At 57.6% G+C, this 14,551-nt stretch overlaps 3 protein-coding genes across 3 annotated transcripts; all 3 read left to right on the top strand.

Moving 5' to 3' along the window:
• Window positions 1-382: 382 nt before the first annotated feature.
• Window positions 383-4,242, top strand: QBC33DRAFT_450037 (uncharacterized protein; the record flags this gene model as incomplete). Its single annotated transcript, XM_060424547.1, has 3 exons — window positions 383-603; window positions 902-3,501; window positions 3,569-4,242. 3 exons carry the CDS (start codon window positions 383-385, stop codon window positions 4,240-4,242), a joined length of 3,495 nt encoding a protein of 1,164 aa, XP_060284174.1.
• Window positions 4,243-5,652: 1,410 nt separating this feature from the next.
• On the top strand, window positions 5,653-9,133 carry QBC33DRAFT_38406 (fungal-specific transcription factor domain-containing protein). Its single transcript, XM_060424086.1, has 5 exons — window positions 5,653-6,047; window positions 6,125-6,149; window positions 6,310-6,327; window positions 6,412-6,539; window positions 6,597-9,133. Exons 1-5 carry the CDS (start codon window positions 5,884-5,886, stop codon window positions 8,983-8,985), a joined length of 2,724 nt encoding a protein of 907 aa, XP_060284173.1. The 5' UTR covers window positions 5,653-5,883; the 3' UTR covers window positions 8,986-9,133.
• Window positions 9,134-9,456: 323 nt separating this feature from the next.
• Window positions 9,457-13,980, top strand: QBC33DRAFT_535786 (uncharacterized protein). Its single transcript, XM_060427649.1, has 4 exons — window positions 9,457-9,871; window positions 9,928-10,018; window positions 10,086-13,250; window positions 13,305-13,980. The coding sequence occupies exons 1-4, from the start codon at window positions 9,693-9,695 to the stop codon at window positions 13,932-13,934; spliced, it is 4,065 nt and encodes a 1,354-aa protein (XP_060284172.1). The 5' UTR covers window positions 9,457-9,692; the 3' UTR covers window positions 13,935-13,980.
• Window positions 13,981-14,551: the final 571 nt, after the last annotated feature.

The raw sequence follows: 14,551 nt of genomic DNA, 5'->3' as shown, positions 1-14,551 counted from the left end.
ATTCATCTCGGCTGTTCAAGGACGTTGTGGGTGTGAAATGGTTAAGCGTGAACGGTATGTTCGTATAATTAAGCCATAGAGTTTTTCCACTTAATTGTCCGTTACACTGACCGGGGGAATGGGATAAACCCCGCAGTCGGCCTTTTATCTCTCCAACCACCGGGCGTACTAGACCTACACCCCTAGTTGTATAACATAACTGAGAGGATGGCCTTTGCAGTTGTCCGTACTTGGAATGTACGGATATACATGCGTCGACACGGGGTAATGCTTCGCCTCAGAAACAGAAAACGCTCGTCGTTCGAGTTGCCCCTTCGCACCTCAAACAAAAACTACCAACAAACAGCCCAGAGAGAAAAGCACCAAGGCGACGCCTGTAGGAATGGAAGGCAACGGCTTCGGGAAGCTCCTCCCAAAATCCATCAGCGCGAAGCGACGCCGCAAGAAGGAATCATCCATTGCTGAAACTGCGAGCAGCAACGAAGAGATTGCGCCGGCGAGGGGAAGGAGCTCCTTTAGCAAACAGACTACCGACAGCTTCAGCGGCAACGCCGCCGACGCGGAGGAAAGCAGCCTGGCCTCATATGAATCGGATCCGGAATCGTAAGCAATTACCATTTCCTTGTCTTGTTCCTGCACCTCGGCGTCCGGGATGGCGGGAGCTCCGGCTCCAATTAGTTTTGGCGGTGGATCTCGAGGATTCATGGCCACTCGGGTATTACATAGGCCCAGGCTGTGCCGCTTTAGATACGCCGGAAAACAGCCTGGCCAAACCTCATGGCTGTTTGTGTTTCCAATAGCCTTCTTGTGGCTGCAACTTGTTGTTTTCAATTGTTTTGACCCGGCCCCTTTTGTCTTTCTATTTCGTTGGCCCCAGTCTCCAGCACTGACCAGACGCTAGATCTCCAAGTCGACCTCAAACCATCTCCACACATCCATCGCAAATCGGTTACCTGACGACATCCTCTCCGGTTGTGCAGGCAACTCACCAGCTAGAATCTCAGCCGCCGGACACGCTGCTGTCATCTGACCCATCCCCTCGGCATTCTTCTACATTCCCCGTTCCGGCCATCGAAGGCCTCGAATCTACACCTCCCCTCGTCACAAGCAAGACCGGGCTCGTGCCTCCGCTGTCTCAGGCCAAGCGGTCTCCGTCACCTGCTGGTCGTCTGAAAGAGGTATTCACGAAGAAGAGTACGGCGAGCAGCAAGGGCTCGGCAAGCAACGCCAGTTCAAGCCCAGAGCGCAAATCCCGCTCTGCTGATCTCGATAGGGCTCCCGACTCTTCCAAGTCTCTGGCGAATCTGGCCAAGCCCCAGGTCGAAGCAGGCGATACGCCGAAACAAGGACCCGATGCCGCAAAGATAACCCCCTCTGAGCGTATACGGCGGCTTTCCCGGGGCCAGAAGATCGACACTACTCGGCCACCTCAAACTCCCCCGGACGAGAAAGCGACCCCGGTCATCGTCAACACCCCACCCACACCGACAGACCCTAATTATCCGACCTTCAAATCGACGACTTCGGCCAGGGAAGCGCTGCCGAGCTCGCCATCCCCGTCCGATGCCTCCCCTTCGAGAAATATGATCCAACAGCGAAGAGGCAGAGCTAGCTCTACCGGTTTAGGCCCCAGCAAGCTCTCCAACATTACCCCCGCGCCCCTGACCCCAACCCCAGAGAGCGGTCTACCTTCGCCGGGAAACCCTGCGTCCGGCTTCTTCTCGTCGATGATATCAGCTGTCCAGAATACTGCACACACACTGAGCAATACCATATCCACCACCAATCTTGGGCAAGGAGGCAGTAGTAGCAAGCTCCCAATCCGCAAGGAACAGGGCGAGGTGGAAGAAGATAACGTTGAGGTTGAGCCTGCGACGGTAGCCACGCCGGGCCAGTCGACGGAAGCAAAGGAGCTCGCCGTCAGGACGCTCGGAATGGGGGACCTCAGCTTGAGCCAACTTGGAATCATGGAGCCAAACAGTGCTGCCGCAACCCCCATGTCCGCCAAGTTCCCGGACATGGTTGATTCTCGGGCGCGGTCTGACTCTGCCCCGGTGGACTCGAGCCAGGTGAACATTGAGCCTCCAGTGTATGAACCGAATCGGCCCCACTCCCTTTACGAACACACCCCGCTCGGCGACCGGACGCCCCCCCAAGGCAGTGTATACGAGGGGAAAAGCGGCATTCAGCGCAGCGGGAGCATCCGTAGTGTCACGGGAAGGCGGAGAAAACGCGGCAGCAGTGCGGCGACAGGTGGCACCACGGGGACCGGCATGACGATCGGTGCGGCCATTGCTGCCGCGAATGCGTCTGTCGTGTATCCCCACGTGGCTCCAAAACTCACGGGGTTTGCGGTCGCAAGCAAGAAGCGGAATCGCGATTTCCACAGCCAGTTCAAGAGTGTCCCGGACGACGACTATCTGATCGAGGACTACAGCTGCGCCCTGCAGCGCGAGATCTTGGCCCACGGGCGGCTATATGTGTCGGAAGGACATCTGTGCTTCAGCAGCAACATTTTCGGCTGGGTGACGACATTAGTGATGAGTTTTGACGAGATAGTGTCTGTCGAGAAGAGGAGCACCGCCCTGGTGTTTAAGAACGGGCTGGAGATCTCCACCCTTCACGCGAAGCATGTTTTCGCATCGTTCACAAGTCGAGACTCGACGTATGATCTCATCGTCAAGATCTGGAAACTGGGACATCCAAGCCTGAAGAGCTCGCTCAACGGCGTCAGGTTACAAGAGACGGGCGGCGACCGGACCGAGAAGGTGGATGCCGAGTCTGTCGGGGGAAGCCAGACTGCGTCCGGATCCGAGGACGAGAGCGACGAGGGCGACGATATCTATGACGAAGATGAGGAAAACGACGACGTCCTAGAGCTGAGCCAGGCGCTCGACGCCCCCTCGGCGTCGGAAATGCCGGCCGAGAAGGCGGTTACCCGCAAGCCGTCAGGGGCTGTCGCCACCAACGGTGTATGCGAAAAGTCGGACGAGAGTGGTGGTTCGGGCGCTGCCGTGGACTTCCCCGGACCTGTAACCCATCCGCCAACAGACTGCGGAGACACAGCGACCCATTACGACAAAGTCATAGGGGACGATGTCATTCCTGCGCCACTTGGCAAGGTCTATAACCTCCTCTTCGGAGCGCCATCAGCAGTGTGGATGGGCAGGTTCCTCACGGTGGACCAGAAATGTACGGACCTGCAGATTGAGGACAAGAGAGGACTGGGCGACGAGGTCAAGTCGAGGTCGTACTCTTACATCAAGCCCCTAAATGCCTCGATTGGGCCGAGGCAAACCAAGTGCATGGTGACAGAACAGCTCGAACACATGAGCCTCGACAAATCCGTCAACGTGCTCGTCACCACGCAGAACCCCGACGTGCCGAGTGGGAACCTCTTCGCCGTCAAGACCAAGTACTGCCTGTCTTGGGCCGAGAACAATGCAACCCGAGTCCAGGTGAATTGCACCATAGAATGGACCAGCAAGAGCTGGCTCAAAAGTATGGATGATGATATGATCCGGGCGCTATCCCCGTAATACACTCCCGCTAACAACCGTGGCAACAGGTCCGATCGAGAAGGGTGCGAACGACGGGCAGACACAATTCTGCAAAGACCTCTTCGCGAGCCTGAAATCGGAGGTCGTGTCTCGGCCCAAGTTAGGCCTGACCAAGCTGAGGAAGAGGGGCCGCAAGGGCAAGTCGGCCCTGACGTCCAGCCCGGCGAGCGACGGCGAGGGAGGCAGATCAAAGGCTGCCGTCCAGCAAGACTGGGGCCTACTCGAGCCCGCACGCCCGTTCCTCAGCCCCTTCGTCGACGCCATCAAGCCCATTCTGACCGGCAACGTCGTCTACGGGCTGCTCGTCGGGCTGCTCGTCGCCGCGTGGTTCGGATTTGGCTCCAACGCCAAGGCGTCGAGGCACTACGGCCACGACCTCGGATACGTGGGTTACGCCGACAGAGTCGCCGCCTACGAGGAGATCTGGAGGAGGGAGGAGGGCGAGCTGTGGGAGTGGATGGAGGAGCGGGTCGGGCTGAACCAGCTCGGCGGCGGCGGCGTGGGCGGTGGTGGGAATACGCAGACGGGGAAGAGGACGGCGGATCCGAGGGCGGTGGAACAGAGGGTCCGGGAGGAGAGGATGTCGGAGAGGGAGATAAGAGAGGCCATCAGGGTGACGGAGGAGAAACTGAGGGTGCTGGAGTCGATTGTTGACAAGGACACGAAGGCATCTCAGGAGTAAAACATGACACGTTCAGTCTATAACCTTTTCGTTTGTCAGTGTAGCATACTTATGTAGTATGTATGTATGTACAATACACAGGGTACAGTACAATACCTACCTACTTTCGTGCTCTCCACTTTGTTGGAGCATGGCGGGGGCCTCTCGACAGCCCTCTTCAGCTCTGCCTGCTCGGTACCTACCTACCTAGTCTACGGATACGATCCCCTAAACTGATCTGCCCCACTCGAGATCTGGTTTTCAGCTTGGCTTTTTACTAATAATTATCATTGTGAGATTTCTGGAACACTAGGTACGTATGTGCTACGTAGTGTATATATTCAGGGGTTCAGGATCTGGTTTAGTGTATGGATCATGACGTTTGTCTAAAAACTCGTCAACGACCATCATAGGGGTCAAGGAGCTCCTGGTCAGGGGCTCTTGGTCAGGGGCTCTTCACTTTGAGAAACCCCAAAATTTCTATCTCTACTATATACGGAGGCCTCGGCACATTCAGACCGCCTACAGCAGTAGTTGGGTTTTAGGTGGCTTCTCAATGCGTCACTACGGGGCTCCTAATGCTCCTGCGAGTCAATGGGAAGAGCCGGAGGTCTGCTTAGCCATCGGCGGGCCAAATGCTCGGAAGCGGTTAGGCAGGGGGGGAAGAAAGAATTCGTCCATTCAGGTACCATCGCTTCAGCGGGCTGATCAGCCTTGTCCGATCGATCTTCTCGCCTTCACCCTCCCCCTCCCCTGAGAATACTCACTTCCGAGAGATGCAAGCGAGTATGCGGAGGACGATAATTATGCGGGCCGGAGTAAGTTATAACGGTAAGTAACAAGTATCCCACGCGACTCCGCCTGCATTTGTGCGTCTCCGGGCGCAGGGTAGGGCCAAGCAATGGAGGATTCCCGGCTTCCCCAGATTTGATCAGATGGGACGGACCAAGTACCGGTTCTGGCTGTTAGCTCCGGGTGGTAATTGGTCATGGGTGGGCACAGGAGATGGGGTGTTTCGTCGCAATGCTCTGATTAGACTCATTAATTATTAGTGCAGGCCCAGGGCCTCCACACAACTTGGCCGGCTCACATGCAAATAATGAACGAGAGGCTTCGTAGGCTTGCCTTTCATCGTATCTTGTGGGAGGACATGACATGCCTCGTCTTTTGCTGCGAAAGAAACGTGCTTCATCCCTCATTGCATCGATCCTGACTACCACCAGCCAAATGTTGTCAGGCGAGAATTAATTAATAACCCAAAATTTAGTGGAAAGTTTCTCGGCGCAGCGGCGTCGCAAACACTAAACTGCGTGTCTTGGCTTAACTTGAGAGGCATCCAGGCAGGGGGGTTTTGGTCCCGCTCTCTCACCAACGTATTACAAGCTTGAAGAAGCGGACGACAGCAAGGCGAGCGCAACCGGGGGCAGAATCAAGCATCCCGCGTACCTACCCCATTCGACATTTGGTTGGAGAAGGAAATAGGAGAGAGACCGGCGTCATCCGAGTGGCGGGGCTGCGTGCGACAAACCAAAGTTACACTGCCCGCCGCCGTACACCAACACTTTCTTCGACTCTTCGCCGTCGCGTCCTTCCGCAAACGCCGGTCAATTTGCGCCCGTTTGCAGGTTCCAGGTTTCCAAGGTTCCCCAGAAACAAGACGGTATGGATGCCGACATGACTTCGGCGGCCGAGTCTGCGTCGCAGAAGCAAGACTCCATGTCGCCGTCGCAGCCGTCCGTGTCCGCCTCGTCCAACCGAGACCCCTCGACGGGGCCCACCGCCGCGACGACCGCGGCCACGACGGCCGGACAGTTGAGCTTCAGGAGGTAGGAGCTGGAAATTCCCATCTGCCACAGCGCCGCGCGACCATGTTGCTAACCTGCGAGGGTGGGGGGATAAAAAGACAACGAGCTTCCCGAGCCTGTGAAGTAAGTTCCACTTCCTCCGTGACCTCGGGCCGCCGCCGCCTACCTACGTAGGGCTGCTGGGGATTGAGCCTTCTCCATCCATTCAGCTGCCTCGGCACATATGCGCGCGCATTTACCTTACTGCATCCTATCTTTTGCTAACCACTGGCTCGCCGTACAGACATGTCATGCCCGCAAGGTATGAATGGCCTCCGCCATCTGCCCCCTCCCGCCCACCCCATCTCTCCTCGTCGCCTTTACTCACCATGGCGATTGATCCCAGGTCCGATGCGATGCTGCCAGCCTTGGTGTACCGTGCACAAACTGCGTCGCCTTCAATATCGAATGTCGCATCCCGTCTCCAAAGAGAAAGAAGGCACAGGCTGGGATGCAGTCGAAGGATTCAGACAGGTATGTTCTCCTTGTTCGATCGAGAGCCGGTGATGAGGCGTCGCTAACTGTTTCGAGTGCAAGCGAGCGAGGAGATGCCTCCCAAGAACGGTCTTCTCAACCACCCAACCACGCCTCCCTTACGACGCGACCCCCCGCCGTCTATCACACATCGGAGGGAACGCCGTCGACTGCTGTTTCAGAAGCGCAGGCGAAGAAAGACGAGGTAGACCAGGCCACCTACATTAACATGGTCATGAAACCCAGCTTCACAAGAGCCCCCATCACCGACGCCGGACGGGTTGCATATCTGGGCGAGTCGTCCAACTTGACGCTACTAGTCCACGACCGCCAGGGGTCTGCCGACGTGGTCCACTATCCCCTGCCTGAGAACATAAGGGGTTCTAGGGCGAGGCTGACGGAGCTGGACAATGTCGAGATCGATATCCTGCACCAGCGAGGCGCCTTCCTCCTACCCCCCAGGGCGCTCTGCGACGAGCTCATCGACGCCTACTTCAAATGGGTCCACCCCATCGTCCCGGTCATCAACCGTACCAGGTTCATGAGGCAATACCGCGACCCGAAGAATCCACCATCACTGCTCCTCTTGCAAGCCGTCCTGCTGGCCGGATCCCGGGTCTGCAACAACCAACAGCTCATGGACGCCAATGGCTCGACCACGCCCGCCGCTCTGACCTTTTACAAGAGAGCCAAGGCCCTCTACGATGCCAACTACGAGGACGACAGGGTGACCATTGTCCAGGCACTGCTGCTGATGGGATGGTATTGGGAAGGCCCAGAGGATGTCACTAAGAACGTCTTCTACTGGAGCCGAGTGGCAACCATCGTCGCCCAGGGCTCTGGCATGCATCGGAGTGTCGAGGGCTCACAGCTCAGCAAAGCCGACAAGAGGCTGTGGAAGCGCATTTGGTGGTCTTTGTTCACCAGGGACAGATCCGTCGCCGTTGCGCTGGGCCGGCCCGTCCACATCAACCTGGACGACTCGGACGTGGAGATGGTTACCGAGGACGACTTCATCGAGGACGAGGCCGACCAACCTAGCGAATACCCTCCCGACCCGGTACACGTCCACTTCTTCTTGCAGTATGTCAAGCTCTGCGAGATCATGGGCCTGGTCCTCTCGCAGCAGTACTCTGTCGCGTCGAAAGGGCGCAGGCAGAGCCCGATAGATCTCGCCCACAGCGACATGGCACTCGCGGATTGGCTCCAGAATTGTCCCAAGCTGGTATACTGGGAGGTGCCGCGGCACCATTTCTGGTCGGCCCTGCTCCATGCTAACTACTACACCACCCTGTGCCTGCTGCACCGAGCCCACATGCCGCCGAGCGGGTCGTCGCGATTTCAAGATGATTCCGTCTACCCGTCGAGGAACATTGCCTTTCAAGCGGCTGTCATGATCACGTCCATTATCGAGAATCTCTCCGCGCACGGAGAACTGAGATGCTGCCCTGCCTTCGTGGTGTACAGTCTCTTTTCGGCGCTCATCATGCATGTGTACCAGTTGCGGTCGCCGGTGCCCACCATACACCAGGGTGCGCAGGAGAGGATAAGAATCTGCATGGCGGCCCTGAAAGACGTGTCGCGGGTGTGGCTGGTCGGGAAGATGGTCTACACTCTCTTCGAGTCGATTCTCGGAAATAAGGTTCTGGAAGAGAGGCTCCAGAAAGCGGCTGGTAAGAGGCATAGGAAAGCTCAGCAGAGCCTTGCGCGGTTGGAGCAGTATCAGCAGCAGAATGCCCAACGGGGCTCTCAGGACCCGAAAAGGAAATACGACGACATGGCCATTGATTTCAGCGTCAACACCCCTCAGCCGCAGGAATCGTACGAGCGCTCAAGACCGCAGACGCCGAGTCTAGCTATGAAGACGGAGATGGCCTCGGGGATGATGGCCCCTCCGGTTACGTCGCCCAATGCGAGGCACAACACCGATACGGTCATGGGGGGCACCACCTCATCCCGCCACAATACCCGGCCAACGACGCCATTCAACCCATCCTTCTCGGTACCCACGACACCACCAGACCTGTACTTATTCACAAGGAATTCGCCAAACCTGTCGCAGGCCATCTGGGAGAACTTCCAGCCGGACCAGCTCTTCCCAGAGGGCGCCAACATCCTCTCCGTACCCCAGCTCTCGCCCTCGCAGACACAGCAGACGCTCGACCCCAGCCTCATGGCCCAGATGCCGCCGCAGGGGATGCAGTCCCAGGGGGACGGCCAGTTCGGCGGGCAGGGTATGTCCGACAAGCGCGGCCTGGCCGGCAGCCCGCTGCAGAACCACGGCATGCTCCAGCCGGAGCTCGCGGGGTTCTCGGGCCAGGCCAACAATATGTGGCAGACGGGGTATGACCTCCCCGAGGGCCACAGCCCCGGCGACAGCTGGAGCACGAGCTCTTCTGCGCCGGGGCAGCCTGTGCCGTCTACTTTGAACGTGGAAGACTGGTGAGTAGTTCCTGGCAAATGTTTTTATGGTCTCTGTATTTCCCTGGCATCTCAAACTGACACTGCGAAACTCGCAGGTTTCAATTCTTCGGCATCAATGGTGAGACGAGTGGGATTAACTTGGATATGCCTCTAGGTTAGGGACCTAGCCAAGGGGGTTGTTAGTGTTCGCAGCGAGGGTTATAGACATGTGTAGTCTGATGGATACACCTGTATGATGCTGTATGATGATTAGGTTACTTTAAGGAAGCGTGTGATTGATGCGAAGGCGAAGGAAGCATTTCCAGGTTGACAACCCGCATGAATGTATTTACTTATAGAGGATGTACCTTATTCATGCACAAGGTACATCCTATTGCGTCAACCAACCTGACTCAACACGTGATGAACCATCAGAGGAGCTTATGCCCCACATTTGAGCCGCGTGTGGGAGCTCCCCTGGCATGCTATCCTGTTTTGGTCAATCAAAACAAAGCTTAGGCCTGGGTCAACACAGCTTTACTGCCCACTGAACTGCCCTCTGCAATTGAGTCGAAATATACGCCCTCCCACCACAATACTAACGACGTCCAATCTGGACCTTCTAGCAATTGCCTTCATTCACGACATGCTTGGCTAAAACCACATCTTCTGACGCCTACTTTACACCCGAAACCCCGCCCCTCATCCATCCCACTCGCGTCTCTCGATCCCCGTCGAGTACCTGGCGCCATGGCAGCCATGAGAGGAGGGCCGCGGATAGCGGTCGGGTCTTCGGCCTGGATTGCGGAGGAGCGGTCATCTGCTCTGCATATATCCCAGTCTGAAGTAGAGGAGTTCTCGTTCGCTGCGCGTAACGAGATGGAGTGGCTGAACGAGCATATGGCCGAGATCTTCTCGGAGAACCAAATGTCCGTACATGAATGAACCGTGAGCAGAGACGAGTGGCTGACATTTGGCTTCTCAGGAACGTTGCCGAGCTGTTCAAGACGCCGGGAAAGCTACGAGGGAAGACACCGCGAACAGCACGGAAAGCCAATCCCGGAGAAGACCGCGTTGTAAGTCCAGAAGCCGAAGTCTCGAGTCTTGGGTGTGCTGAATTGCCAACTAACATGTCTTGTATAGCCCTTGTCGAGCATCTTTGCAGCAACTCCAAAGGGAACCCCGAATCCGTTTTCCATGCCCAATGTAAACAAGGCACAAACTCCCAGAATCAAGGTCGCCGAGGACAGAACCAGACCTGCGAAATCCAGACCGCACAGCCCGGTAAAGGCGGCCCCCGCTCCTCCACAGCAACATGCTCCCGCCCCTGTATCGATTATAGACTCTGGATATCACGGAAGCCAAACCCAGGATATGAATTACTATGGGCAAGAAATGGGCGACCACCAGAACAAGCCAGAAACTCTTGGCAGTGTCGAGGTTACGGACTTTGCCAGCAACCCGGCAGCAGCTGTGCAAGCTGAGTATATGAGCCCGACTCAAGGGTCAATGGAAGACACTTTCGAGTCCGCGAAGGAAGAGCAGACGCGTTATGTCACCGCTAATATGACCATGAAGCCAACAACAACTCAACCCACAGCCCCACCAGAGTCGATCACGAGTCCTGCTGCTCCCCAGACGCAGTCTCCAACTAGACATACACGGCCCATCTCACCAAAGAAGCTGTCCCCAGTCGAGTCCTCACCTTCCAAGTCCTCTCCTGGGAAGGCGATTTTCAGCCCGAGACCACAGAAGACCGTCAGTGGGACATCCGAGGATGCCGGCGGCAAAGCGGATGGGGGAATGGACGATATTCGATCATCTGATGGGTCTAGTCCCATCCGACCCATTGTTCGGAAGAGCAGCTTGAACTTCGCCTCACTGCCAGCACGGGAGCCGCTGACCTCGACTAAGAGTCTTGGGCCCCGTGCATCTAGGATCAGCCATCTTGATCAGACACGCACAAGCTATTACCAGAGGCATACTGGGGGTAAGAGCCTGGGTGTAAACGCGCAGCTAGACAGGGATGAGGACGACGACGAGGACGAGGACGCGGATGACCATGATGTTATGGACATTGACGACGACCTCACCACCCCGAAAGACGATGTTGCCGCACACAACAAGACCTACACTCAGCGACTCCAGGACCAGATCAGCATGCTTGGAAAGTCCCAGCCGAGCGGTCCGAGGCCATCTAAGTCGCTGGCAAATGTTCTACCCGCGCAACAACCTGGGCCTGTACAACCAGCAGGGCAGTCACAAGCTCGACCTGTCGAGGAGCCTGTGCTATCTCCATCCCCCAAACACAGGCAGCATGCAGTTGCCCCAGGGGCGTTCCCTGAGGATGATGACGATGACTGGATCTCACCACCGTCACCCACGCACCAAGCTATGCCAACCCCTCGCCCCACCGTACCAAAACATCACTCTGCTGATGTGATGGAGGGTCTCCATGGGAAAGAGACTGTCGGTGGATCCGAGTTTGTCCTCCCGAGAAGCAGACCAGCTTCCCCCCTGAAGGAGCCCGAGATCCCAGATCGGACAACCAGCGCCCTGGGTCACGGTCACGCCAAGTCCGCGTCCGTCCCGTATCTGCCGTCTGGTGGTGAAGAGGCAACCCCCAAGAAGGGTATATCCGTTTCGAATCCAAGTCTCAACACGGTGTCGGAGGATGATGTGTTGAGGACACCGTCCAAATCCCCGTCGCGGAATCTCCGCGACAGCCCTCTGAAGCAAGTTAAGAACAAACTTTCCTCAATCCTGAAGAGCTCCAAGGGCCTGCTTGCTAGTAGTGCAGCTCTTAGCGCCGAGGGGAAATCGTTGATCTCCCCCTCCATGACTAGACTAGGTTTCCACGGGGGCCAGTCCACCGAATCGCTGAGGGGGCCCGAGCAACTGTATCCCGATCTCTCCCAACACCAAGCTGGACCTTCGCGGCCGCAAACAGCATCTGGGAGCACTTTCCGCAGGACTAGAGCTTCTGCGGAGCGGGAGAAGCGGGAGGCAAAAGAGAAGGAGAAGGAAGCAAAGGAAAAGGACAAGGAGCTCAAGGAGGCTAAGCGCCTTGCTGATCAGATGGGGAAGCTCGAAAAGGCTCGTGAGAAGGAGCGGGAGAAGGCACGCGTTTTCAGCAAGGAACGGGAGAGAATTGCCGATATGGAGAAACAGATTGCCGAGCACAAGGACCAAGGCAAGACACCACAGGCTGTGGAGACACCAGGACCAGCTCCCAGGAGCCCGCCCAAGGCGACCCGATCGAGCCCCAGGAAGGCCAAGGCTCAACCCGAGGTGGAGGGGAGGAGCACTGCTGCAGCGCCGGAGTCCAAGACTGGAGACGGTGACGTTGACATGATGGATGGCCCCTCAACCATGGGGCCGCCTCAAGCGCCCCGTTCGGCAGCATCTTCGGTGCCTCGCGCGCAGGGACTTAAACGACCAACCAAGCCTACCAAAGAGATCCCAACTAAGACGAGGCAAGCCCCGACCGTCATCCGCGTCAACACCACGAGCGCGCAGCAGTCGCAGTACCATCATCCATCGAATAGCGTACTGGCAGCCACTCTCCAGGAGACACTAGGACCTCAGAACCACGGCCCTCAACGTCAACTGGCGAGCAAGGCAAGCCATGGGTCCCTGCAGACAAAGCCATCCCTTCAGAGCCTGAAGGGCTCTTCGTCTGGCAGGCCAAAAGCTTTGGACCTAGCCGCGAAGAGGAAGGAACAGGAGGAGCGCGAGACCCAGCGGAAGCGCGAGGCAAAGCTAGAGATGGAGCGGAAGCGGGCTGCCGCGCAAGAAGAAGAGAGGAGGCAGGAGCAGCAGCGCCGACACGAGATGGAGGCGCAGAAGGAAGAGGAGCGGAAGCAGGCAGCAGCAGCCATGAAGGCGAAGAAGGACGCCCAGAGGCAGGCCGCAATTGAGAGGGCGAAGCAGACCAGAGCTCCGCCGCCAGCAGCCCGGCCGCAAGGAAACGCGGCGCCCGAGTACAGCTTAGCAGACAAGGGGCCGTCTCGACCCCCCTCTCGGCCCCCGTCTCGCCTGGGGTCTATGATACCACAGGACGGCAGTCGGCCGGTCAATGCAGTCCTATCGAACTCGTCGAAGATGGGCGCCAAGCGTCCATTGCAGCAGGAGGCCAACGAGGATGGTGCCCGCCCTCCAGCACAACGGACTGGCCCGTCCTACCAGCCCAAGGATGTGAAGCGGATGCGGATGAGCGAGGAGTTCGACGATGACATCGATATGGCAGATAGTCAGCCTCATGTCATCAAAGGCCCGCCTGTGCGTCCGTCTGGCGGCTTTAAGAAAGTAAGTGCGGCGCGATCTCGTTCACATGTGCAAGGCCCTAACACATGGCGGCAGGAATTACCTACCAAGTCAATGTTTGGCAACGGCTACACGCCTGCTCCTCAAGGCGTGTCGAGGGACCTCTTCAAGTCCACCGTCACGGCGCAGCATGCTAGTCACGCCAAGGTAGCCCACCCGCTGGAGATGGCACAGCTCTCCAAGGGCGCCATCCCCTTCGCACCCAACCCGAACGGCGCCGGGGCGCCCCACAAGACGCCGGCGCGACCAGCCGGCGGCCAGGGAGCTAAATCGGCGGCCAAGTCGGCGGCCAAGTCGTCGCCGCGGTTCCAGAACGGCGACGCGATCGAGCTGCCGGAGATCGAGACGGACGAGGAAGACGAGGACGAGAGCCACATCGGGGTGGCGGCGTGGGCGGACTCGCCGGACCTGCGGCGGGCGCTGATGCGGCAGGAGACGGTGGACCCGATGCAGATATTCGGGGCGCCGGCGGCGCTCAACATGGAGGAGGTGTTCAGCAAGAGCAAGGACCGGTTCCACAAGTTCCGGGCGCGCACCAGCAGCGCCAACTGGAGCGGGTCGGACAGGCTGACGGAGGAGGACATTCGGAAGGACCTGCAGGCGCGCGACCGGATGAGGCGCGAGGGCGGCTGGACGTACGAGCTGAATCGTGATGGTCTGGCGTAGGAGAGGACATTTGGGGGGGGGGGGGGGGTTGCTGTTGGGTGTGTTACTGTGTTGCGTTAGCTCCTGGGTTCTGGTTCTGGTTCTGGTTCTGGTTCTGGCGTTTTCTTACAACCTTTTTCATTTTTGGAACGAGGCAGGGGTGGGGGTTTTTTTAATCTTGTCTGATGGCTACAATGAAACTTTTAGATTGGATGAGATGCAGTAGGTATACTTTCTGCATGGGGTTGGAGTTGTTTCCCTGCTCAGCATCCTATGCCAGGTCTATGAATATATATCACGTCTCGAGTGGGCAACTCTCGTTTTTTTCACCAGGTCTGCATTGCGCGGTGAATGGGGCGAGATTATGTTCCGAGGGGGTGGGAGGCAGCTGGAGCCTGCAGCTTTCCAGTAGGCCATGACTTACCCCCCACCGGCTGAGAGGTAGTGGCACAACTGCGTCTCGTGAGAGTCGGCCTGACTGGATTGTTCAGTCATGGTGTAATGCATGCCAAATTAGGTAGGTTGGCAAGTTGGATGGTGTTTGGCGTCGTCACATGCGCCTCCTCGACGTTGGCGTCTTACCAAAAAGTTGGCAACTGTTGCCAAGCAGGTCCCCCTCGGGGGAAAAGTCCCGACGA

Source organism: Phialemonium atrogriseum (assembly GCF_030411735.1).
Source record: "Phialemonium atrogriseum strain 8032-3 unplaced genomic scaffold QBC33scaffold_10, whole genome shotgun sequence".
NCBI lineage: Eukaryota > Fungi > Ascomycota > Sordariomycetes > Cephalothecales > Cephalothecaceae > Phialemonium > Phialemonium atrogriseum.
This window is presented reverse-complemented; position numbering and strand designations above follow the sequence as displayed.

What these genes read in the sequence shown, in the direction of transcription:
- QBC33DRAFT_38406 (XM_060424086.1), top strand. Translation starts at nt 5,884, where the DNA reads ATGGATGCCGACATGACTTCGGCGGCCGAGTCTGCGTCGCAGAAGCAA. An exon ending in GGACAGTTGAGCTTCAGGAG is followed by an intron (nt 6,048 to 6,124) that starts GTAGGAGCTGGA and finishes GGGGATAAAAAG; the next exon opens with ACAACGAGCTTCCCGAGCCT. An exon ending in CAGTCGAAGGATTCAGACAG is followed by an intron (nt 6,540 to 6,596) that starts GTATGTTCTCCT and finishes AACTGTTTCGAG; the next exon opens with TGCAAGCGAGCGAGGAGATG.
- QBC33DRAFT_535786 (XM_060427649.1), top strand. Translation starts at nt 9,693, where the DNA reads ATGGCAGCCATGAGAGGAGGGCCGCGGATAGCGGTCGGGTCTTCGGCC. An exon ending in ATCTTCTCGGAGAACCAAAT is followed by an intron (nt 9,872 to 9,927) that starts GTCCGTACATGA and finishes TTGGCTTCTCAG; the next exon opens with GAACGTTGCCGAGCTGTTCA. An exon ending in ATCCCGGAGAAGACCGCGTT is followed by an intron (nt 10,019 to 10,085) that starts GTAAGTCCAGAA and finishes TGTCTTGTATAG; the next exon opens with CCCTTGTCGAGCATCTTTGC.